Below are 23,931 nucleotides of genomic sequence, written 5' to 3' on the forward strand. Positions count from 1 at the left end.
TGGACAATAAAAGAGGGGTGATAATCTCATTCCTCAAGTCTTTATCCAGAGTGCAAGCCAGAAGGGCATGCGCCACCGATTTGGACAGGGACATAAGCATTTTTCTTGTGGAATCTGTTGGAATCGTCCCTCCAGTACAGTTGAGGGCAAGACATTCAATCTTGCGAGAGTAAAAGCATGTCTATATTTTGGAATTGCTCGGTTATGCAGACTGGGTGCCAGAGAGTCGAAATGGGAAGGTGGAAAATAGCCACACCATGGACAAAATTTCCAGATTGTGGCCAAGCTGTTCTGATGTTCAATATTTAAAGGTAAAAGTGCCCCTGACCATTAGGTCCAGTCGAGGACGACTCTGGGGTTGCGGCGCTCATCTCGCTTTACTGGCCGAGGGAGCCGGCGTACGGCTTCCGGGTCATGTGGCCAGCATAACTAAGCCACTTCTGGCAAACCAGAGCAGTGCACGGAAAAGCCGTTTACCTTCCCGCCAGAGCGGTACCTATTTATCTACTTGCGCTTTCGGTATCATTTAGGCGCTGACAAATTCGACTGTTTGCTTTACTCAAACCCAAAGTGAGTAGCTGTTGTGGTGATAAACCACAAGAGTGAAGTTTTTGATAGACAATTTTAGTCCAGGCGCTCTTGCATGGTTCAACTGTGGAACTCTCTCCCACTGGAGGCAGCGAGGTCTGTCAGCCTGGGTGGCTTTGAAAGAGGATGAGATCAAATCCTGGAGGAGGAGCCGGTCCCTGGCAGCCTCTGCCTCCACAGCGATGCTTCCCAATCAGGCCAGTTGCTGGAGTCTGCAAGAGGAGGAGGGGGCGCTTGGCCCTGGGGGGGGTTCCCATGGGGGCTGCCTGGTGGGCTCCGGGGTAGATGAGCCCCTCACGGTCTTCGGAGGGGGGTTTCCTTCCCCCATCACATTTCAGTGTAAGCCCAGACCTTTCTTGCCCATCCTGCCCGCTTTGCGGGATGCTGAGCCCTGGAGGATGGGGGGGGGCATGCGAAGAGACCGGTATATTCCCCCCCCCCGGCCCCGCTTCCGTGCGAGAGGGGCGCCTGCCTTGGAGCCGGGGCGGGCGGGGGACCCCTTCTCCCAGCCCCCCCCCCCGACCAAGAAGACCGACTGGCTTATGTAAGCGCCTGCCTGTGAGTCAGCCTCGCCGCCGCCGCCGCCGCTGCTCCTGTCCCCCCCCCCCGCTGCACCCCCTAGGCGCCGCTCCCTCCCCACCTCGGAGGCTTATGTAATTCCGGCAGCATGGCCGCGGCTGGCCTGGGGGCAGCGAGGTCCAGTGGGGGCAGCTGCAGGGAGAGAGCTCGCCGCCTCCGGCTCTGCCTCTGGCCCGCTGGCCTCCAGGGCAGCCCACCCCCCCCCGGACCCCGACATGCCGGGCTCCCTCCTCGCAGAATTTCTGCGATTCCTCCCCCCCCCCCCGCCGCGCGTGTGTAAGAGAGGGAGGGGCATGAATGGCATCTGCAGGGTTAACTGGGCTGCCTGAAATCCTCCTCCCTCCTCTCTCTCTCTCTCTCTCTCTCTCTCGGACCTATCCAATACAGTACTGCCTCAGCTCAGCAGCACAGTAGTAAACAGCAGAGTCCCTGACCATGTGCAGAGTGCCTGAGCAGGGCCAGATTGAGGTTTGATGAAGCCCTAATCTCCTGAAGGCAATGGGGCCCTTTCTCTGTCCAACAACAAATGGTCGCTGTTTTTGGCGTTGAATAGATGCTAGATGGCAATTTCTGGTCTTAATAGGCATCTCAAGCCATTTGCACGTCACAAAATATGTTTTTATCAAAGTAATTGTTGAACTGAAATGCAATTACGAAGAAGTATATTAATAGTGAAATAATTTATGAAGCTCTAACTTAAAATTTTGGAATTTTTTTTTTTCTCCTTTACATTTTTGGGCCCCCCAAGAGAGTGGGACTCTCTGCTAGAGCTTGTTGAGCTTATACGTAAATCCGGCACTGATTGGGACACAAAGCGCCATGCGGGGGGGGGGGGAGAGACGACCCCTGGGGGGGGTGTCTTCAAGGCACGCCAGAAGCCCCAGCACCTCCCTTGGACGCCTGTGGAGACGGAGGAGGAACGTTGACAAGATAGAGCTTCCAGCACCAGAGGAAGTCTACCTCTGCCTGCCAGAGCCTGGCGGCCGGTGACGTGTCGGGAGGGAACAGCGGCCCCCTCGCCCTTCCCATCTGCTGGGCAAGAGGGGGCCAGCGCCCTCCTTCCCGGGGTGTGATCCAGCCACAGGAGAGAGCAGGAGTCGGACGGATGAGGCCAGTGGCTCCAGCGCGCCCAGTCAGCGGAATCGGGACACCGGCTGCCACGCCTCGCCACGTCCGCACTGAGCGGAGAGTTAGATGCCTGCGCTGCCAGGGGTTGGACTAGAAGACCCTCGGGGGTCCATGTGAGAACTCCGTCGTTTAGTGTGGCAGCACCAAGCCTTCGGAACTCCCCGCCTCTGGACACAGGCAGGCGCCTTCCCTGGACTCCGCTCCGCACCTGCTCAGAGCATCCTTGTTTAGAGCAGCCGAACCCAGAGGCTTCGAGAGTTGCTGCGGTTTAAACCTCTTCTTATGCTTTAAAGTAACGCTGTAAGATTTTCTGGATTTCGTTTTTTAATCTTTTTGTAAACCGCTTTGAGCTTTTTTCCTTTCCTTTTTTTTTTTTGCAATCAAGCGGTGTATGTATTTAATGAAATAAAGGCAAATAAACCTCCGTCCTCACAGCAGGTGGCATTCCCGAGCGCGGCTGCCACGGAGCGCGGAGGCCGAGGAGAGACAGCCAGGGCTCCCGCTCCTCCAGTAAATTTTATTGCATTGGCCGAAGGCCATGACAAAGCCATGCAATCCGTTTAAAATATAACTCGAGCGGCTGCAAATAAAAACAGTGGCCATAGATTGCAAGATAACCGACAGCAGGAATAACACGCCGCTGCGCTCGCCGCGTTCCCGCTCACCCCGCCTCCTCTCCCGGACAATTTATGGCCCTTCTATCCCGCTCCTTCGCCCTCATATTTTGTTGCCGCCAGAGCCGAAAGGGCCACGTTACCTGTTGCTCAGCAGCAGCCCCGATCTCTCCCAGTGAGGGCGGACCTGCTTTCTGGCGCAAACGGGGGCATTAGAAAGCGCCTCCTCGGATCTGCGCCTAAGCGACAGCATAGGATGGGGACTCTCTTCCACCTGAGGCTGCCTCCAGATTCAGAGCTGGAACCACCTGGTGGCTAGAGATGGAAATGGACTCGCTGGGTGGTGCTGGCCAGCCAGGATCAGGCCAGGCCGCTGCAGGGAGAGAGACCCTTTTCCGTGCCGCTATAACCCCAAAGCAGTGGGGAGATCCAGGGGGAGGGAAGGGAAATGCGCAGCGCCTGAGCCGGAGATGCTTTCTCTTGCAAGTGGGCAAGGTCGGCACTGCAAGCCCTGCCCTTCTCCCAGCCCCACCTGGAGCCTGGGTGCTTTTTCGGCAGGGGCAAAGACAGAGGGAGCCCCCTCTCCTGTTGCAGCCCCAACGCCCGCTTCCAGGAGATGCGCTGTGCGTCTGTGAGACAGGGATGCGCCTGCCCAATTGGGGGGCAAGGGATTCCCCCCATACTAGATGCGAGGGTGTTCCCCCCCCCTCAGATCCCCCCAGAGGTCTAAGAGAGGGGTCTCCCCACTCCCCAGCCCCCATCAGGAGGCATCTCGAGGGCCCTGCTCGAGATGCAATATGTAACTCCTGGAGGCGGTTGCCTAGCAACTGTCTCCGGCCGATGCAGAGGCGCTCAGCTGGCGAGGAGCGATCGTGGCGGGTTGGGGGGGGGAGCAGGGGAGCCCCCGGTTCGCACCGAAGCAGCATCACCAGGAGGCGGAGGAGGCGGTGAGGGGCTGGCGGGAGCCACCTGCTGGGGCTGGGGTAAGTGAGCAGCCTGGAGGGGGCACAGCTGGGCTCCCCCCCCCCTCCGGCTGCCAGGCGTGGATAGGGCAGGGGCTGGCATTCAAGGATGGAGGAGGAGAAGCGAAGGCGTCGCGGCTGCCATTCTAGGTGCTTCTACAGTGTGCTTTCTGTCAGGGGGAGGGCTGCCATCTGGGGTGCGGTGGGGGGCTATGAGAGCAGCTTCCAGCTAGGGGGTGCCAGGGGCTGGCTAGGGCGAGCGCCTGGGGGGCTGGCATGGGGAGAGACTGCCTGCCCCGCTCCCCGCCCCATGCACCGTGCCAGCCCCCGCCTGTCCTCCCCCTCCAGGCGAAGATTCGGCGAGGAGGAGGCGAGGGCACCAGCCCGGTCCCCGGTGCCATGGGCGGCTGTGGGCAAGCCGGGAGCGACGTGTCGGGAGAGGCCACCATTGCCACCACCATCGCCGCCACGCAGGTAGGGAGGCGGCGGCGGGAGCGCGCGAGAGCCTGCCTGCCTGCCTGCCTGCCTGCCTGACCGCCCGCCCGCCCGCCAGCCGTGGGGACGGGCGCTGTGGGGGGAGAGCCGAGCATGGCCGGCGGAGCCAGCAGACGCCACAGCGCGTTTTCACGTGGCCCTGCCGCGGCACCCAGCCCACGCCATGCAGGGAAAAGGGCCACGGGCAGCTCCGGGCGCCACGGGCAGGAGGGGTGCGCGCGCCTCAGGGGCACCCACGCGCCACCCACAGGGCAGCAGGGCCCCTGCCTTGGAGCCCCACCAAGGGGGTGCGTGTGGGGTGCTTTCTCCGCCCCGCAGAGGGAAGGAAGGCGCGTGTGCGCACAAAACAGGTGGGTGTCACTGGAGACGGAGGAGCCCTCGAGTGGGCAGCAGAAGGCCTCCCCGTTGCGCGTCCTTCTTCTTGCCAGGGGAGGGCACACCCGCGCCCAACGGGAGGGCAGCCTTGGCACAGCCGCAACAACGGGTGCGTGGAGGGCAGCGGACCCCGCACCCGCCGGCAGGCCGGATTCGCAGCGGTCACAGGGGCAGGACAACGGGCAGGCTCAGGGTGGGTTGGGGGCAGAAAGGGGGGAGAGGCCGCGGCTGCAGCTGGGGCACCCAAACAGGCTGCGGGGCTGAGTCCTAGTTGTGTGCAGGTGCCTCCAGCGCCACACGGAGCGAGGCTGAGCAACGCGCAGCAGCAGCAGCAGCAGCAGCAGCACTAAAGGCAGAGAATGGACCCCTAGAATTGCAGAGTTAGAAGGCATCATCCCCCAGCAGTCACCCGTTCCAGCCCCCTGCACTGCAGGAATCGCAGCGAAGAGCAGACACAAATTTATTCTGTTGATTAATTTTATTTCATGGCACTTAAACGCTGCTTGATTGTGCTTGTGAAATGCCAAATGTGGGTGTGGGTGTTTACGCCTCCCATCCCTGTGCACAAACACACCTCTGCTATTATTATCTCGCTGACGCACTGATTTAACAGCCCCCACAACCCCTTCCCCCAGTAACCCCCTGCTGGAAGCTTCAAGGGAGACTGCCCAGCCCTAGAGAAGACCCCCGGGGAGCCTGCTCCACCTTGTCCCGGTGTTTGAAGTAGGGCACACGGGGCCTGAGAAACGGGGCCTTTTCTGTGGTGGCTCCTCAAGGTCTTGAACGTAGCCTCTCCTAAGGAGGCAACCTGCCCCAGGGCCGCCGCTTCCCTTTCTGCGTGTAGCTGCCTGTGAAGGGAGCTTTAGGGCCTCTGCGTTTGACTGAACTTGGCAGGGGTGTTTTCAATTTCATTTTAATTGTGAGTTGCCCACAGTACATTTACCCCCTGGAAAGCGGTTTTGGAGGGGGGGGTGTTTAAGATGTCCCATCAATGCAGGCAGTGCTAGTGGGTGGGGCATCTGAACCTAAGTAGGGGAGGAAACAGAAAGTGGGGGTGGATGGATGGGGAAAGGGGGGCACAGGGTGGGGGTGTTGTTTTGGACAGCCACACAAGCAGTTCCCAAACTCGGAGGGGGGGGGGCTGTTGCCCCTTCAGTTCCAAAAGGTCATCCTCATTGCCTCCTACCCTCTTAAAAAAAAAGCATTATTCAAAATAGTGGTTTGCATAACCCACTAAAGAAGATGATAACACCATAAAATCCCAAATAGTAACAAACTAATTGGACATTTATTCAAAATCCAACTCAGGCTATTTCTGGTAGTCATGGGCACCTCCATCCCACCCCCCACCCCACCCCGCTTTCCCCCTTAAGGGTCCCTGAGTGCCCCCTGGGTAATTCCCACTCGGGGAAACACTGAGTTACAGCCTCTTAGGCTTAGTTTTGCTGAGCAGGGCAAGAGCAGCCAAGGCGGCAGCATTTGGGACTTTGTAGTTTACAGGAAGGATGAGAAAGGGGCCACACGGTAGGCGTTTCAAAAGCTGTGCGTGGTGTGAAGAAAGTGCAGAGGAAACGTTTTCCTTCCTCTCTCCTGACTCTGGGATTTGCCAGCATCCAATGAAGCTGAATGTTGGCAGTTTCGGGACAGAGAAAAGAACATCCTTCTTTACTCAGCGCAGAGCCAAACTCTGGAACTCCCTGCCACTGGAGGCAGGAATGGCCACCAACCTGGATGGCTTTAGGAGAGGCACATTCTAAACAGCTTCAAAGGCCCAGTAGGCCTGAAGGAGCATCTCCACTCCCATCGTTCAGCCCGGACACTGAGCTCCAGCTCTGAGGATCTTCTACTGGTTCCCTCACTGTTGTTGTTCTTCAGGGAGGAGGAGAGGGCTGTGGACGGCCGCTAGCCAGGATGAAGGCTCTGCTGTGACTCCGCAGGTGGAGGCAGAGGTGCTGCTGAGCCCCAGCTGCTGGGAACCACAGGAAGGGAGATCCTGCAGCTTGTGGGTTTCCCAAAATAGGCTAATGCTATATTATTATTATTATTATTATTATTATTATTATTATTATTATTATTATTAAATATTTTCCCCAGCCACTCTGGGTGGCTTCCAACAGAAGGTTAAAAATACATTAAAACATCAGACATCAAAAACTTCCCTAAACAGGGCTGCCTTCAGATGTCTTCTAAAAGTCTGGTAGTTGTTCTTCTCTTTGACATGGGAGGGCGTTCCACAGGGCGGGCGCCACCACCGAGAAGGCCCTCTGTCTGGTTCCCTGTAGCCTCACTTCTCGCAGTGAGGGAACCGCCAGAAGGCCCTCGGCGCTGGACTTCAGTGTCCAGGCTGGACGATGGGGGTGGAGACGCTCCTTCAGGTCTACTGGGCCTTTGAGGCCGTTTAGAGCTTTCAAGGTCAGCGCCAACACTTTGAATTGTGCTCGGAAACTGGGAGCCAATGTAGGTCTTTCAAGACCGGTGTTATGTGGTCTTGGCGGCTGGCCATTCCCAGTCACCAGTCTAGCTGCCACATTCTGGATTAGTTGTAGTTTCCGAGTCACCTTCCAAGGGAGCCCCACATAGAGCACATGGCAGTAGTCCAAGCGGGAGATAATCACAGCATGCACCACTCTGGCGAGACAGTCCATGGGCAGGGAGGGTCTCATCCTGCATACCAGATGGTTGGCCACTGTGAGATCAGGACGCTGGACCTGGTAGGCCCCTGGCCTATGCCCCACCCATCCTCGTTTGACCTTCTTGCCTCCAGCCTCCTTCCCAAATGGGCGGCAGATGCAAAGGCTGAGGGTTCAGAGGAGGTCCTGGTGCCAGGGGGACCCTAACGGAGGACTGTCTTGCCTTGCCAGCCTCCAGCAGAAGCTGTGTCCAGCCTGGACTGAGCCAGAGGAGAACAGAGGCCCTGCATGAGGCACCCATGGGACTCCCCTCCTGCCGGTCCTGATGCAGTGCGTGGTAAGTCTCGCCTGACCCCCGGCCCAGAAGCTGGAATGGGATTCTGAAGAGGGGGCACTATGGGGGTGGTTTTGCTTTTTTTAGTAAAATAATGACCCTCTTTCTGGGTCTGGCAGGCTGAGATGGAGGTCAGGAGATGGCTATCCAACCTCTGCAAGGGGGGAGAGTCCAGCCCCTCCCAAAAGAGCCCATTTTGCTGCCAAGCAGCTCTCACTGCAGGAAGTTCTTCCTGCTGTTTAGCTGGAATCTCCTTCCTTGTAACTTGAAGCCACGGGTTCGAGTCCTGCCCTCCACAGCAGGAGAAAACAAGCATGTTCCCTCTTCTATGTGACAGCCCTTCAGATATTTGAAGATGGCTCTCATATCTCCTCTCAGTGTCCTCTTCTCCAAGCTAAGCACACCCAACTCCTTCAACCGCTCTTCATAAGGATAAATTGTCAACATCCTTCTTAAATTGCGGTGCCCAGCTCTGGACACAGTATTCCAGGTCTGGTCTGACCAAGGCAGGATAGAGTGGGGCTCTTACTTCCCTTGATCTGGACACTCGATTTCTGTGGATGCAGCCTAGAATAACATTAGCCTTTTTTGCTGCTGCATCACACTGTTGACTCATGTGAAGCTTGTGGTCTACTAAGACCCGGAGACCCTTCTAAAGAGAAGGCAAGCAAGAGGAGATGAGATGTGATGGAGATGGAATGAGGATTAAATTTGGAAATTAAAATGTAGACCACCTGTTCTGTGTGTGAGAGAGAAATATGAGAGTAAACAGGCTGTGAAGACCTTTTAGCAGAGTAAAAACAGGTGTGCTTTTGCAGCTTACTAGAAGCAAAGAATTAGTAAATGACACCTGTTCGTCCCTGTTTATTTGTGGTTTCCTCACCTTGCCCTCTTTGTCCCCGTTGCTAAGAATGAACCACACGTTTTAGTAAGATAAACTAAAAGGTTTACTTACATTTCAATGCAGGCAGCAAATACATCAAAGCAAAATGCCCGCCAAAGCATTAAGGCCTTAATTCCCTTTGGGCCATCTGGTGGGGTCCTGTGAGGATGGTGGACTAGATGGCCCCTTGGCCTGATCTTGGGGAGCCTCCCAGTCCAGAGGCAGTCTATCTTGATTCCTGGGTTCCAATCTCTGGGGCACTGGGGAAACAGGATGCTGGACTAACCTTCTCTCTCACCAGCAGGTTGACCTGAAGTTGCGGGTGGAGAAGCTGAACGTGAGGATGGTGCCTGGCGCCGCTGGGCCGGGTGACGGCCCCAGCCCCCGGCTCCCGCGAGAGTCCAAGGAAGACCGGGAGGAGAAGGTCCTGGCCATGCTGGGCATTGTGGGCACCATCCTGAACCTCCTCGTGATCATCTTTGTCTACATTTACACCACTATCTGAGCCCCAGTGCCTCCTCTACTGCCACCCGGGCACAGAGAGATGGGAACTTTGGCGCAGCCAGAGGGCAGAAGCGCCAGGGCTGGTGCCGACCTGTGCCAGCCCGGCCCAGGAGGGACTTTGCCCGCCTGCCTTTGCCGCCTTCAGGAAGTTGCCGACGAGACTTGGCTTTGCAGCTGCCCGAAGCTGCTGGGATTGTGACCGCCCAGTGGGGCTGGGTGATGCCAGCTCTGCGTGACGCCCCCTTGGACGCGTGCCAGGCTGCCAGCTGTGGCACATCTGGGGGCGATGCAGGGTGACCCTTTCCAGGGCACTTGGCCCACCGATGCCAGCGCCTGCCAGAGGCCTCTTCTACCCTGCTGCCCCCACCCCTTGCCGCAGACGCTGAGTTGGGGTGGGGGGCCTTGACTGCCTGGCCTTGGTGCCCCATGCCTGTCACCTCGAACACCAAGAAGCACAAGGCATTATCCCTCCCCCCCCCGCAACACCTGCCCTTGCAAGCTGCCCACTGCCACAGAGGGCGAGGAAGGTTGGGGGAGGGGAGCCTTGGGGGAGGGGGCTGAGAGAAGCCCCTCCTGCCCAGGGTTCTTCCTCCCTGCCCCCTGCAAATTTGACACCAGCTTCCCTGAGCCTCCCCCACCTGCAGCCAGGGAGGGCAGCTTCTGCAGCCACCGGCACCCCTTCTGAGGCTGGGGTCCTGTAGCCTGGCGCCGAGTGTGCCCCCTTGCCAGGCCAGCTGCCCACCCCCACCAGACCCCCTCAGAGCTTCCTAGGAACCCTTCCCCTCCTGCCTGAAAGACCCTCAGTGCACGGGGGCGGGGCTTATTTTGGAATGGTCTTCCTTGTGCACCCCCAGCCTTAACACACAGCTCCCTCCACCCGGAGGCTCCGTTCAAAGTCCATTCTGGAGCAGGATATGGGGAGGCTTTGGGGGCAGGGAGGGCTCAGCCAGACCCCCTAACTCCAAAGTGCTTTCTTAAACTTCCTGGTAGGAAATTTCGCCCCTGGAACAGTGCCCCCTATGGGGCAGGTGGAGACCTGTGCAGGATGGAGCCCGGAGGAGGCCTGGCACTCCCTCCAAGGGCAGAGCAGGCGCCCCAGGGATGAGGGGAAATGCCCAGCAGCTGGCAGGGGGGCAGAGGGCCCTGTTCTGGGGTTGGTTTCCTTGCCAGGTTTCTCCCCCATTTCTGGCAAGATGGAGAGATTTGTAGGAGGTGGGTGTCGCAGGGAACTCGGCCATAGCACCCCCCGGCCACCAGGATTCTCCAGGGAGGGGGCTGGTACAGGAATTGTCCCCCTCCGTACAAGACCCTACAGGGACCTTTGCGTCACCCTGGGAGGGGCAGCCTCCTTGGCGCTTCCACACTCCCTGAAGAGGGGCCCTGGGGCTGGGGGGGGGCTGCAGTGTAGCCTAGACTTTTTGGAAGGGGCCCAAACCCAGGAATCTTTTCTTTAGAAAAACAAAACAGCCCCCCCTCGAAACCCCTTAATCGTCTTCTTCCTCTTCCCAAGCGATTCTCCTGCTGGGACCAACTTCTGGGGTCTTCACCTTTGTGCCAGAGCAACACTACGGGGGTGGTGATGGGGGGGGGCGAGAGGTGGCCGCTCTTGACTCCAGCACCTTGCCAAGCAGGGAGGGAGGGGTTGTGCTTTTCTAACAACCATGTTGTAATTGTGAAATTTTATATGCAACCGAGTTTGAAATAATCACAAGGAAATATTTATGGACGTAAAAGACGGGGTCTGCCCATGTGTTTGCCTGCAGCTCTCGCATCGCAAGGATGCCATCGCAAGGAGTGTGTGTTTGTGTGCGTTTGTGTCCTTGGGTTAGGCCTGTGCGTGTCTTCCTGGGTGACCAGCGCCTCCAGCTCCTGGGCACTTGCTCTCTGGCTTGCAAAAAATGGGAGAGGAAGCCAGGCGGGTCTGGGGCTCTTGCCACCACCTTCCCCACAACTGCCTTCCCAAGAGGGCGCAGGCAGGTCAGCTTCTGCAGCCTTGACCTTCGCAGAATGAGCTTCCTACTCCAAGGAGTGGCTGAGCTCTCTCCCTCCTCTCCTCTGGCTCCCAAGGCAGATTCTTGGAAATTTCCCTGGCAGGACCGTGCTTCCTTTCTGGGCCTTTCTTGTCACAAGCCATGACTGCTTCTTCTCTTCTTCTTTGGCGATCCCTCGTAGCCAAGTAAGATTGTCTTCCATGAACACGGTTTTAACCATGAGTCCGTAAGTGACTGTGGAGGCCAGTTTTGGATCCACACATCCTTCCACAGTGGGGACATTGGTTTCCAGGTGGGAGTTGACCCCGGTGAGGGTTTGCCAAGTGTGCCTTCCTCTTCGCCCATTTCTCCCTTGTGTCCTGAGTTCAAGTGTCTTCAAAGCCCAGGACACCTTTGGTCAAGGCTGTTCTCCAACTGGAGCGCTCACAGGCCAGTGTTTCCCAGTTGTCAGTGTTTATACTACATTTTAAAAGATTTGCCTTGAGAGAGTCTTTAAACCTCTTTTGTTGACCACCAGCATTATGCTTTCCCTTTTTAAGTTCGGGGTAGAGGAGTTGCTTTGGAAGACGATCATCAGGCATCCGCACAACATGACCAGTCCAACAAAGTTGATGTTGAAGAATCATTGCTTTGACACTGGTGATCTTTGCTTCTTCCAGTATACTGGCATTAGTTCCCCTGTCTTCCCAAGCGAGGTGTAAAAATTTTCAGACACACCACTGATGAAATCTTTTGAGGAGTTGGAGATGGCATTCATAAGTGGCCCGTGTTTCACAAGCATACAGCAAGGTTGGTAGTGCAATAGCTTTGTAAACAGGCATTTTGGTTTCCCTGAGAACGTCCCGGTCCTCAAACACTCTGCACTTCAGTCGGGAGAAAGCCGCACTCGCAGAGCTCACGCCATACTGGATTTCAGCATCAGTCTTGGCCCTTGTGGAAAGACCTGATCCTGCACCAGGGACCTTTCAGATACTCCTCAGCAAGGGGGCGGGCAGGGAGCTCAGGGTCACGGAACTGCAGTGGCGTCATGAAATGAGGGATTCTGCGCCTGCAACCCAGATTTAGAGGATGAAGTGTATCAAAAGGAAGACGAGTCGAAAGGAAGGCAGCCACATGCCAAGTTCAAGGCAGGCCAGCCCTGGATCCCTCTGGAAAGGACCTCCAACACACCCAAGAATCCTCTGCAATGCCCAGCTGGTGTCCAGGGGGGGTCCTTGCAAGCTTCAGAACAGAAGACCATAATAATAATAATTTATTACTTATACCCCACCCATCTGGCTGGCTTCCAACAAAAGATTAAAAATACATTAAAACATCAGTCATTAAAAATAAATTAAAACATCAGTCCTTAAAAACTTCCCTAAACAGGACTGCCTTTAGATGACTTCTAAACATCAGATAGTTGTTTATTTCTTTGGCATCTGATGGAAGGGCGTTCTACAGGGCAGGTGCCACTACTGAGAAGGCCCTCTGCCTGGTTCCCTGTAACCTCACTTATTGTAGTGAGGGAACCGCCAGAAGGCCATCGGAAGTGGACCCTGGTGTCCAGGAAGAACGATGGGGGTGGAGACACTCCATCAGGTCTACTGGGCCTTTGAGGCCATTTAGGGCTTTCAAGGTCAACACCAACACTTTGAATTGTGCCCAGAAATGTCCTGGGAGCCAATGCAGATCTCTCAGGACCAGTGTTATGTGGTCCCGGCGGCCGCTCCCAGTCACCAGTCTAGCTGCCGCATTCTGGATTAGTTGTAGTTTCCGGGTCACCTTCAAAGGGAGCCCCACGTAGAGCGCATTGCAGTAGTCCAAGCGGGAGATAACCAGAGCATGCACCACTTTGGCCAGACAGTTCGCGGGCAGGTAGGGTCTCATCCTGCGTAACAGATGGAGCTGGTAGACAGCTGCCCTGGATACAGAATTGACCTGCACCTCCATGGACAGCTGTGAGTCCAAATTGACTCCCAGGCTGCGCACCTGGTCCTTCAGGGGCACAGCTACCCCATTCAGGACCAGGGCGTCCCCCCACTTGCCCGCCCCCTGTCCCCCCAAAACAGTCCTTCTGTCTTGTCAGGATTCAGCCTCAATCTGTTAGCCGCCATCCATCCTCCAACCGCCTCCAGGCACTCACACAGGACCTTCACTGGTTCTGATTTGAAAGAGAGCATTCTGGATCAGGCCACAGGGGCGCATCTAGCCTGCCATCTGGTTCTCACCATGCGCCCCCCCCCCCATGCATGGCACGGAGAAGGCGGAGAGAAGCGGAAGGTTCGCAGCCTCGGGGCAGACAAAGGAGGGGCTTCTTCTCCCCAGGCAGAGTTGGGGGGCGGAGCCGCAGCCCCCCTGAAAGCCCACGAGGATCCTGGGAAGTCGTGCTTGAGGATGCTGAAACTACAGGTCCCAGAGTTCTTCGGGAGAAGCGCTGCGCTTTCAGGGGTTGGCGGTCTCTCTGTCAATGCTCCTAAACCCGGGAACTCCCCCCAGCAGGAGACTCTGGAAGAGGATCCGGCCAAGGGCAAGGAAAGAGAGGCGGCGAGGGATCCCGCGCTCCTCGCCGTGGTGAGTGTGGGGAGACCCCGGCTGCGCTGCTCGGCGCCTCCTTGGCGGCTTCTCCCCCCGGGGCACATTTTGGCCCCTGCGAGGACGGGATACGGGAGGAGACGGGTCCCCCTGGGCCCGATCCAGCCTCTGCAGGACCCGCCTTTGCTTCCCGGGTCCTGCTTGGCTTTTACGCGCCGCCTCCTGCTCCAGCGATGCTTGCAGCAAAGCGGCCGCGTTTCATTGTCCAAATGAGCGAAGCTACGGAACTCCCTGCCACTGGAGGCAAGGAGGGCCACCCACCTGGGGGGGGGGATTCCCAAGGGGACGGGGCACATTCCCAGAGGAGGAGAGGGCTTCGGGGGGGGGGGCTCTGCTTCCACAGTGGGAGGCAGGCAGTGCTCTTGAATCCCCAGGAGGGGAGACGGCTCGGGGATGCTCGGATCCTGCTCGGCCACTGCGAGAAGAGGATGCTGGGCCGGAGGGCCTCTCTTTGGCCTCATCCTGCAGCCCCCATAGCAGACGGCGGCCGAGGGAGGGAGAGAGGGACCCCCCCCCCGTCCGGGCAGAGCCCATCTCCGGCTCCCTGCGCCCAGCCAAGGTCCGGTCCAGCCGGCCAGGCGCGAGGGACGGGGCGGCCGCCCTGTGGGGGCGCCCAGTCCCGCCCCCTCCCCGCGGCGAGCCCACCCCGACGGACGGCACCTGCGCTGCGGCCGGAGCCCCTCCCCGTCCGGCGGCCGGTTGGCTGGCTATTGGCTGCGGGGCCGGAGGGGCAGGCGGGCCGGGCTGGGCGCCCATTGGCGGCCGCCGAGCCGAGCCCAGCGCCGCCGCTGCCTCTTCGCCGCGCCGTCGAGGGCAGGATGCGGCCGCCGGCACTGGCCGCGCTCTGCCTCCTCGCCGCCGCCGCCGCGCTCCTCCCGCCGGCGCTGGGCGCAGCCCGCGGGCCGCGCCGTCGGGCCGCTCCCACCCCCGCCGTCGGGCCGCCCCCCCTGGAGAAGCGCAGGAAGAGCTCCGCCGGCCGGGCCCCCAAGGCGGCCAGGTGAGTCGGGGACCCCGCGCCCCGGACCTGTCCTTCCCCGACGGGGCGCGCGCCGCCCAGGACCCCCGGGGGCTTGGAGGGGCTCTCCCGGGAGCCCCGAGGGGCGTCCCGGCGGTGCCCGGCGCAGGGGCCGCCCGGAGAGGCCGAGCGGGCTGCCCCGTGGCGCTGGCAGCGCCCTCGCCGCGCGCTCGGCCCCCCGCCCCTTCGGGCCAGCCTCCGGCGCCTGGTCTTCTCATCAGGGCGGGGGGGGGGGGGCGGCGGCTGGAGGCCCCATCTGGAAATGTCAGCGCTGGCCTGGAGCACCAGCCGCCCAGCCAGCCAGGCTCACGTGCCGGCGCCACAACGGCCCTGCCAGGTGGGTCGCTGCTCCTCCCCCTCCCTGGAAGCAGGGCGGAGCTCAGCTGGGCAGGAGCAACCTGGGCAGCCCCTCTTGCCAGCGCCCCCTCCCTCTGGGGCTGCCGGCCTGACCCCCTTCTCCCCCCCCCCAGTTCTGCTTCTCCCAGCAAAGACCCCTCCTCCTCCTCCGAGGCTGGCACCAGCTCTTTCCATGAGCTCTGCCCAGGGCTGGCACCCTGTGCCTGAGGCTCCGGTGGCAGACACTCCTCTTCGCAGGCAGGCAGGCAGGGCCTCTCAAGCTGCGGGGAGGGGGAGACCCAGAAGGCCGAGCCGAGAGGGAGAGGCTCTCTGCACGCGCTCAGAGGTGCCCTCCTTCCTTTTTGGCTCTTTGGAGACAGTGTGGGCCAGGCCAGGCAGGAGACCCCCTTTGTGGAGGGAGGGTGCGCCTGGATGTGCCTGCCCCCCCATAGCCCCTGAGAGTGAGGTGGGGGCACCCTGCTCCCCCAGGCCAAGCCCAGGCCAAGCAGTCAGTGAGGAAGGGGCCTTGTGGTCCCCCCCCTCTCTCCCTCTTCCTTTGCCTCATGGAGCTCCAGAGAAACAATCTCCATCTCCTGCAAATCCACTTAGTAACTTGAGTCCCGTCAGGACAAGAATGTCAGGAATTAGAGGGGGGGAGAGAGAGAGAAGAAGAAGAAGAAGAAGAAAGAGGAGTCTGGATGACACAGAGGTGGGTGTCCGGATGAGAATTGGGGAGGGGGCAGCAGCCTTTGCAGCCTTGCTGGAGGACCAGCCTGGGGAAGAGAGAGTGCTGCTGAACATGTGCAGAGTGCATGGAGAGAGAGAGCGTGTTCCCTCCCTCCCTCTCACGCAGGGTCTCCCACGGAAACGGGACGTGGGATGTTTCAGAGCAGACAGAACCTGTCTTCTTCACAGAGCATCCTTAAACCGTTGAGACGCCCAGCAGCTTGGAGGGCAAGGAAAGGATGAGACCATGAATGGCTGCTCCTGGCAGAATCGGAAGGGCCCCCAAGGGTCGTCTGGCCAAGGCAGGATGGCTGCTGCTACCCTCCAGGAACTGTGGAAGTGGGGTCCTTTTGGGGACCCCCCTGCCTTGCCTATGGGGCACCCAGCAGGCAGAAGAGGGAAATGTTGTGGGGGGCGAGATGAGCCTCATCCAGGGAAGCTGACGGCTGGGAGATTCGGGAGAGATAAAGAAAGTCCTTCTTCACACAGCACAGGGTTAAACTGTGGAACTCCCTCCCACTGGAGGCAAGGAGGACTGCCAGGAGGAGGAAAGGGCTCCCGAGGGCTCCCAGCCAGGATGCTCTGCTTCCAGGGCTGGAGGCTGCCAGGCCACAGGAGGGAGAGGATGCTGGCCAGAAGGGCCACTGGCCTGATCCTGCCCACTCTGGGGCTGAGGGGAACTGCAGCTCCCCTCAGCCCCAGCAAGCACAGGCAGGCAGGCAGCAGCAGGAGGCTGGGAGCCGGGGTTCAGCAACCCCTGGGCGGCCGCAGAGGAGCCCCCGTCCTTCTTCTGAAGCTTTGTGGAAGTGGACCCAGCTGCCGGTCACATGCGCAGCCGGCCGGGATTAGCCTTCCCTTGTGGGAAGCGGGCAGGGGGAGCTGCTTTCGACTGAGTCAGGCTGCTGGGTCCATTGAGCTCTGCACTGGCTGGCAGCCGCTCCTCCAGGCGGCAGTCAGGGCTCACCTCCAGCCCCATTTGGAGAGGCCGTGGGGGGTTGTCTCTTCCTCAAGGGGGGAGGGAAGGGAATGTTTGGCCCCGTGGGGGTGGGGGTGCGGGGATCCCAGGAAGTCACACTCAGGTGGGGGCACTGCCAGTGCGTCCTCCCAGGACATTCCAGCTTGTGGTGGTCAGTGGGTGCTGGGCCTAAATGTATTTATTTTTAATTGAGAGGTAGTAAAGGTAAAGGGACCCCTGACCCTTAGGTCCAGTCATGGCCGACTCTGAGGTTGCAGCGCTCATCTCGCTTTATAGGCCAAGGGAGCCGGCGTACAGCTTCTGGGTCACGTGGCCAGCATGACTAAGCCGCTTCTGGCGAACCAGAGCAGCGCATGGAAACGCCGTTTACCTTCCCGCCGGAGCGGTACCTATTGATCTACTTGCACTTTGACGTGCTTTTGAACTGCTAGGTTGGCAGGAGCTGGGACTGAGCAACGGGAGCTCACCCCGTCACGGGGATTCGAACCGCCGACCTTCTGATCAGCAAGTCCTAGGCTCTGTGGTTTAACCCACAGCGCCACCTGCATCCATGTACTGTCTGCTAAAGTCATTCTGAATCACATGTGGAAGTGTTGGGAGACCCTGGCCCCCCGCCTCCCCCTTCTTCCTGCACCCCCAGCTAATCCCTCTGCTTTTTGGACTGGCTATCATCCCCCCCCGCCCCCTTCCTCTCATGACCCAATCCTGGCTCCTCCTTCACAGCCTCTCTCTCTCTCTCTTTCTCCAGGCCCAACCTCTGTGGGGAGGTCTGCTGCCCCGGATGGGCCCTGGCACCCAAAACTGGGAAGTGCACCAAAGGTATGTGGGGGGGGGGGAGGGAGAGGAGTTGGGGGAGGCAGATTTTCAAGGACAAGGATCCCCCCCCTCCCGAAAGGCAGGCCTCATCCTGCATCCTGCATCCACTGTGTGCTGCTTCACCATCTCTCCACCGCCTTGACTTGGGACTTGCATCTCAGCCGCATTCACAGAATCATAGAACTGGAAGGGGCCCCACGGGGTCGTCTGGTCCAACTCCCAGCCAGAGATTCGGGGGGGGGGCATCTCAGGGGGGCAGTTTCTTTGGAGCTTGCTGTTTCCTTACACGGCGCATCATTGGGCTTTGGTAAATTTCAGACACAGGTGATTGGAGCTGTCCTGACGGAGTTTCCTCATATTGCAAACTGCCCTGTGATGCTCAGATGAAGGGCAATCTAGAAATGGAATGAATAAATAGATTCCTGCCTAGCAGGGAGTTGGGGCAGATGACCCTGGGGTCTCTTCCAATTCTACATTTCTGTTTCCATGCAATTGCAGTCTCTGGCTGCCCACAAGGGGCGCTGGTTGGGCAGGAGGGCTCTCCTGGTCATAGAACCACAGCACAGTGGAGTCAGAAGGGACCCCAGGACTCATCTAGTCCAGCCCCCGGCCAGGATGCTCTGGGGAAGCAGAGCTGGGCAGCAGAGCGGAGATTGGGCCCTCTCCCAGATGCAAATCGCCTCCCGGGAACAGACAACCTGTACTTCGTTAAGAACATCCGTCCCATCTCTCATCTCCTGCGGGGGCACAAGTAGTGCCAGTGCCCTCAGTCAAGAGCTTGGGTGTTACCTTCAACGCCTCCCTCTCTATGGAGGCGCAGGTTGCAGCCACAGCAAAGGTGGTGTTTTTCCATCCCCGCCATATTAAGCAGTTGGTCCCTTACCTTTCTCGCCCTGATCTGGCCACAGTGATCCATGCGACGGTCACCTCCAGGCTTGATTATTGTAACTCGCTCTACGCGGGGCTGCCCTTGAAGCTGACCAGAAACTCCAGCGGGTGCAGAATGCCACAGCGAGACTCCTCACGGGGTCCTCGCTGCGGGATCACGTTCATCCAGTGCTATACCAGTTGCATTAGACACCAGTGGAGTACAGGGTCAGGTTTAAGGTGCTGGTTTTGACCCACGTACCTACGGGACCGCCTCTCCTGGTCTGCCCCACGGAGGACCTTCAGGTCCACAAATAACAACACTTTGGAGGTCCCAAGCCTCAAGGAGGTTAGATGGGTTTCAACTAGGGCCAGGGCCTTTTCAGTACTGGCCCCGACTTGGTGGAACGCTCTCTCACAAGAGACCAGGACCCTGCGGGACGTGACATCTTTCCGCAGGGCCTGCAAGACAGAGCTCTTCCGCCTGGCCTTTGGTTTGGACTCAGTCTGACTCTTATGTTTCCCTCCCCTTATGGTCTTGATTTATCGGCTACTTTAAAATGAGGCTGCATTTTAAATTGAATTTTAACCTGTATTTTAAATTGGGTCCCCCCCTCTCTTCCCCCCTATTATGTTTTTATTGGTGTTAGCCGCCCTGAGCCCGGCTCTGGCCAGGGAAGGCGGGGTATAAATAAATTATTATTATTATTATTATTATTATTATTATTATTATTATTATTATTATTATTATAGCACCCGCTGGGTGCAGCCCAGCACCCTCTTCTCACAGTGGCTGCCCAGGTGCCCCCGTGGGAAGCCTGGGACCAGTTGAGGGAGGAGGAGGAGAGGGTTCCCTTGCCATTCCCAGGAAGGGTCTTCAGAGGTCTCCCTTTCTCTTCCCTTCGCTGCTCCCCAGGCTTCAAAGCATCTTGCAGATCCACGCTTGGCCAGCAGGTGGCAGCAGCTGCCTTTGCGCCAGAGTTCCCTGGGAAACCGGCTAGCTCAGGACAGTGGCGCCTTAGTTCTCTTTTTTTAAAAAAAAGATATTTATTGAAGTTTTACAAATTATATCACACAAAACAATACACAAACACACAAAAAAAGAACAAGTATAATTTCAGAACCTTATTTTCTTAAAACTTACTTCACCGACCTCCTCATACCTCCCCTTTCTGCATTCCCATTTTAAATATTTAGTTCAGCAAATCCTCACCCTTAATTTTATCTAATTGTCAACCTTTCTTTTCTTTTAACTTAATCTTTACAGCTGTACTCCATCTGATTTTTAAAGCCGCCTCATTCTAACACATTGATTTTACAATGTTTCTTAAGATAGTTCTTAAATTTCTTCCAATCTTCTTCCGCCGTCTCTCTTCCCTGGTCTCGGATTCTGCCAGTCATTTCTGCCAATCCCATGTAGTCAATCACCTTCATCTGCCATTCTTCCAAGGTGGGTAAGTGGTACCTTAGTTCTCAAACTTCATCCATTCCAAAACCGAGGAGCGCTTTCCCATAGAAAGTCATGCAAAAGGGATTAATCCATTCCAGACTTTTAAAAACAACCCCTAAAACAGCAATTTAACATGCATTTTACTATCTAACGAGACCACTGATTCATAAAATGAAAGCAATAATCCACTGTATTATAAAATAAATAAGACAGCATTGTAGATGATAAAAATTAAAATTATTATGATTTTCTTACCTGCGCTGATGATAGTCCTTGTATGGCTGGGGGTCTTTTATCCCTTTCCGCAGTCACACAATCCATCAATCAGTAGCTGACCTGGGTTCCACACAGTTATAAAATCAAATGAACCGAAAAAGCCTCAAAAACAAAAACACAAAATAGAGACTTCTGGGTTAGCGCCTCCGGCAATGGCGGATTTCCTTTGACCGGGAGGAATCCGCTTCATGGAAATCAGGGTCTGGACCGCCACGGCGAGGCGGAGACCCATTAAAAACCACAGGTGGGAGAAGCCTGTGGACGTGGGATTCAGCTGGCACCTTTTGCGCCTCCCCTACTCGCGGGGAAACCCAGTTTCGGGGATCCGGAGCGACGTGGGGTGAGCGGCGCGGTGCTTTGAATCGATTGCTTTTTTCACGAAGTGAAGCCGCATTGCTGTTGCCGGAGAGCGCTGACTTTTTCCTGTGGACAATTGGACTTTAAACAACTACCCATGACTAGAACGGAAAATTGGATTACTAAACATCTTTAATTTGGCACCGAAGCGGGAAGGTTCCAAACAGGAAGTCCGCCTTCTGCTTTTGTAAATAGATTGAAGCAAAGACATTGCAAGCTAAAGTCTGGAAAGTCTTTTGTAAAGGATTAAATCTCCATCGGCTAAAATTACTAAACCCCCCTTGGAAGCAGGAGAAGAGGGGGAAAGTTTAGATTGTTTAAGCCTGCAGGAGAGAGAGTGAAGAAAGATAAATTACCACCGTTTTGAACCTGGGAACGGGCTGCCAGGGAGCGACGTATTGGGAAAGTTCATTGACTGTGAATAAAACGTATGTTGACAGATAGTTAAACAAGAGAAACATATTGATTCCAATGTTTCCTTTTGCACTTGAAAGGAGCAAAATATCTGAAAATCGAAATTAACTTTGTTAACTTTGTTGCTGGACCTGCTTTTTAAAAAGACGGATACAAATAGAAACTGTTTCCCTTAGAGGGAGCTCTTGAAACTGTTGCAGGAGTGGATCTGGGGAATTCTCCAGCTGTAGAGATTAAAGACCGTGAGAATTAGACATTGACCTTGGACAAGAATGTGGACAGAAGAAGCCTTAGTGATTGCTTTTTGCAAAACAAGTGCTTTATTGGAACAGCTTCATGAGAAGATGGATGCGATGACTACTAGCATTGACAATTTTGGACAAAAAAGGATTGATTTGGGACAAAAAGTGAATACTTATAAAGAAACTACTCAGGAACCGACCCAGGAATCTGCTTTGACATGGCAAGCTGTGGAGAAGACAAAGGAGGAGGTTGTTGTTGAACCTCAAGCAATACAAGTGGAGAGAGCCTCGGGCCTTGTATGAGTATAAGCTGTTGCTTTTGAAGACCGAATCTGGAGAAAGCCAGCTTTGGAGAGATGGAGTCCCGCTTGGATTGGAGAAGGAAAGTTGGAAAGATCCCCTTATGCAGGGATGCTCTGGCCTTTGGGATCTGGTTTTGGGCCAGGGGGAGATTGGAGTGGCGAGGGCCTTTAACTTTGGAGGGACTTTGAAACATGCTTTGAATTATTTTTTGGATTTTGGCCCTGTCTATGGAGAATGGGCTGACCTGTCGAGAAGAGATAAAGACATTGTTAGGTTGGAGTTTTCCCGAGAGCTACTCCTCAGTGACAAAGGAAGGAAATTAAGAACAAGATCAGAAGAAGACAAAGTAAAGTGTAGGTATAAATATGAATAAGATCTGCAGAAGGGACATGGAAAAGAGTTAAGAGCCTCGGACAGGAGATCACCAGGTTGATGGACTAGATGGAATGGATAGAAAAGACTGACAGAACCCGAGACCAGGGAGAAGAGACGGTGGATGAAGACTGAAAGAAAGTTTAAAAAAATTATTTAGAGAAATATTGAAAAATTTATGAGTGTTAGAAAAATGTTGCAATGAAACTATATGGCTTTAGTAGAAATGTTATAAGAAGTTATGTACAAATAAGTTTTAAGTTTTAGGGTTTTTTATGGTAAGATAAGGTTAAAATAAATTAATACAATTAAATGACAGAAAATAGTGAAAGATGGAAAGGATTTGCTGAAATAATGAACAACTAGAATACAAAAAAGGGAGGTGTGAGGAGGTTGATGAAACAAGTTAATGAAACACAAAGATATGGAAATATTGGATCTATTTTTAACTTTTTTGCTTTTGTTTTTGGTCTTGATGTATTGTGTGTTTTGTTCTTTTTTCTTTTTCTTTTCTTTCTTTTCTTTTTTATATGTATTGACTTGTATTGTTTAATCTCCTTTTCTCTTTTTTATACTTTTTTCTGTAATTTCAAACTTTCAATAAATATCATTTAAAAACAAAAAACAAAAACAAAAACACAAAATAAATAGCAAAAACAAGAGCCCCAAACTTAATCCATTCCTGAAGTCCATTTGACTTCCAAAATGTTCGAAAACTGATTGGTCCAGGCGCCCCAGAAACAATAGCCAGCCGCCACATCGGACGTTTGGCTTCCGAAATGTTCGAAAACTGGAACACTCACTTTGGGTTTTTTGGGGTTTGGGAACCAAGGTACCACTGTATCTCCAGCACTGGCTGGCAGCAGTGGGCCTTCAGGCTTTTCCCAGGAGACGCTGCCATGCATACAGGACAGCTGCTCTGCCAGTTGCAATGGCCCTTCGCCAGGTGAGGCTTTGAGCCCTGGGGGACGGGACCAGGGGGTTTCGCTGCAGCGCCCCTCTACAATGCCACGCAGTGCTGTCTGCCCCAAGGATGCCCTCCCCATTATTTAGTTTTATTTTATTGCATTGCATTTCTGGCTCACCTCCCCCCCCCCCAAGAGCTCAAAGGAGCGTGCCAGGTTCCCCCCCTCCTCATTTAAAGCCCACAATAACCCTGTGAGGTAGCTTGCAACTGATTGATTGATTGATTGATTGATTGAGTTTATATACTGCCCGGAGGTCCCAGGGTGGTTCACAGGAAAGATCAGAAAACATATACCGTATTTTTCCATGTATAAGACGACCCCTATTTTTTAAAAACAAACAAACAAGAAATCAAGCTGTTTAGCTTTTTTTGGTGGTGGGGGATGTGACTTCTGCCGATCACTCACCTGCCTGCCCACCACTGCCAATCGCTTGCCACAGCCACTGCCAACAATTGTCTGCCCGCTCGCCCCCACCCACTTGTCCCAGCCGCCAATCACCCGCCCAATCACCGCTGCCAATCTCCTGGTTGCTGCTGCCATTAATCACATCCCCCCCCCCCCGCATTCACTATCCGTGTATAGACGACACCCAATTTCTGCCTAATTTTCTTTGGCCAAAAGTGTCATCTTATACACAGAAAAATACAGTAATCAGAATAAAAACAATGCAAAAACAGGGCCTTCTGGGTAGTGGCTCCCACCCTGTGGAACGCCCTCCCTTTAGATGTCAAAGAGATAAACAACTACCTGACATTCAGAAGACATCTGAAGGCAGCCCTGTTCAGGGACGTTTTTAATGGGTGACATTTTAGTGTATTTTTGGTCTCTGTGGAAGCCGCCCAGAGTGGCTGGGGAGGCCCAGCCAGATGGGTGGGGTATAAATAATAAATTATTATTATTATTATTATAACAGACGCCCACCCACCCAGATTAGGTTGGGAGAGGCGAGCCCAAAGCCACCCAGTGAGTGGGGATTCGAACTCTGGGCTCCCGGTCCTGGTCTGACCCTAACCACTCCACCCCACCCCCACCCCCCAGGTCTCATGTTGTTGGACTAGAACTCCCACCGTCCCTGAAGGTTTTGGGTTTTGCAGAAAAATCTAGACACCCCCATGTTGGCTTCTCCAGGAGAGATTTGGGGTTTGTGTGGAAAGTG

The 23,931-nt window shown here is 55.6% G+C and overlaps 1 protein-coding gene across 1 annotated transcript in view; it reads left to right on the plus strand.

Annotated features, from left to right (window-relative positions):
- Window positions 1-14,475: 14,475 nt before the first annotated feature.
- LTBP4 (latent transforming growth factor beta binding protein 4) overlaps window positions 14,476-23,931 on the plus strand; it is a gene marked incomplete at its 5' end in the record, with an annotated part of 53,788 nt that continues 44,332 nt past the window's right edge. Inside the window, 2 exons of the mRNA XM_082230944.1 lie at window positions 14,476-14,654; window positions 17,459-17,529. Of these exons, the coding sequence (XP_082087070.1) occupies window positions 14,476-14,654; window positions 17,459-17,529 (250 nt within the window). The remainder of the gene's footprint in view (window positions 14,655-17,458; window positions 17,530-23,931) is intronic.

Source organism: Podarcis vaucheri (genome assembly GCF_965113315.1).
Source record: "Podarcis vaucheri genome assembly, chromosome: 7".
NCBI classification, from domain to species: Eukaryota; Metazoa; Chordata; class Lepidosauria; order Squamata; family Lacertidae; genus Podarcis; species Podarcis vaucheri.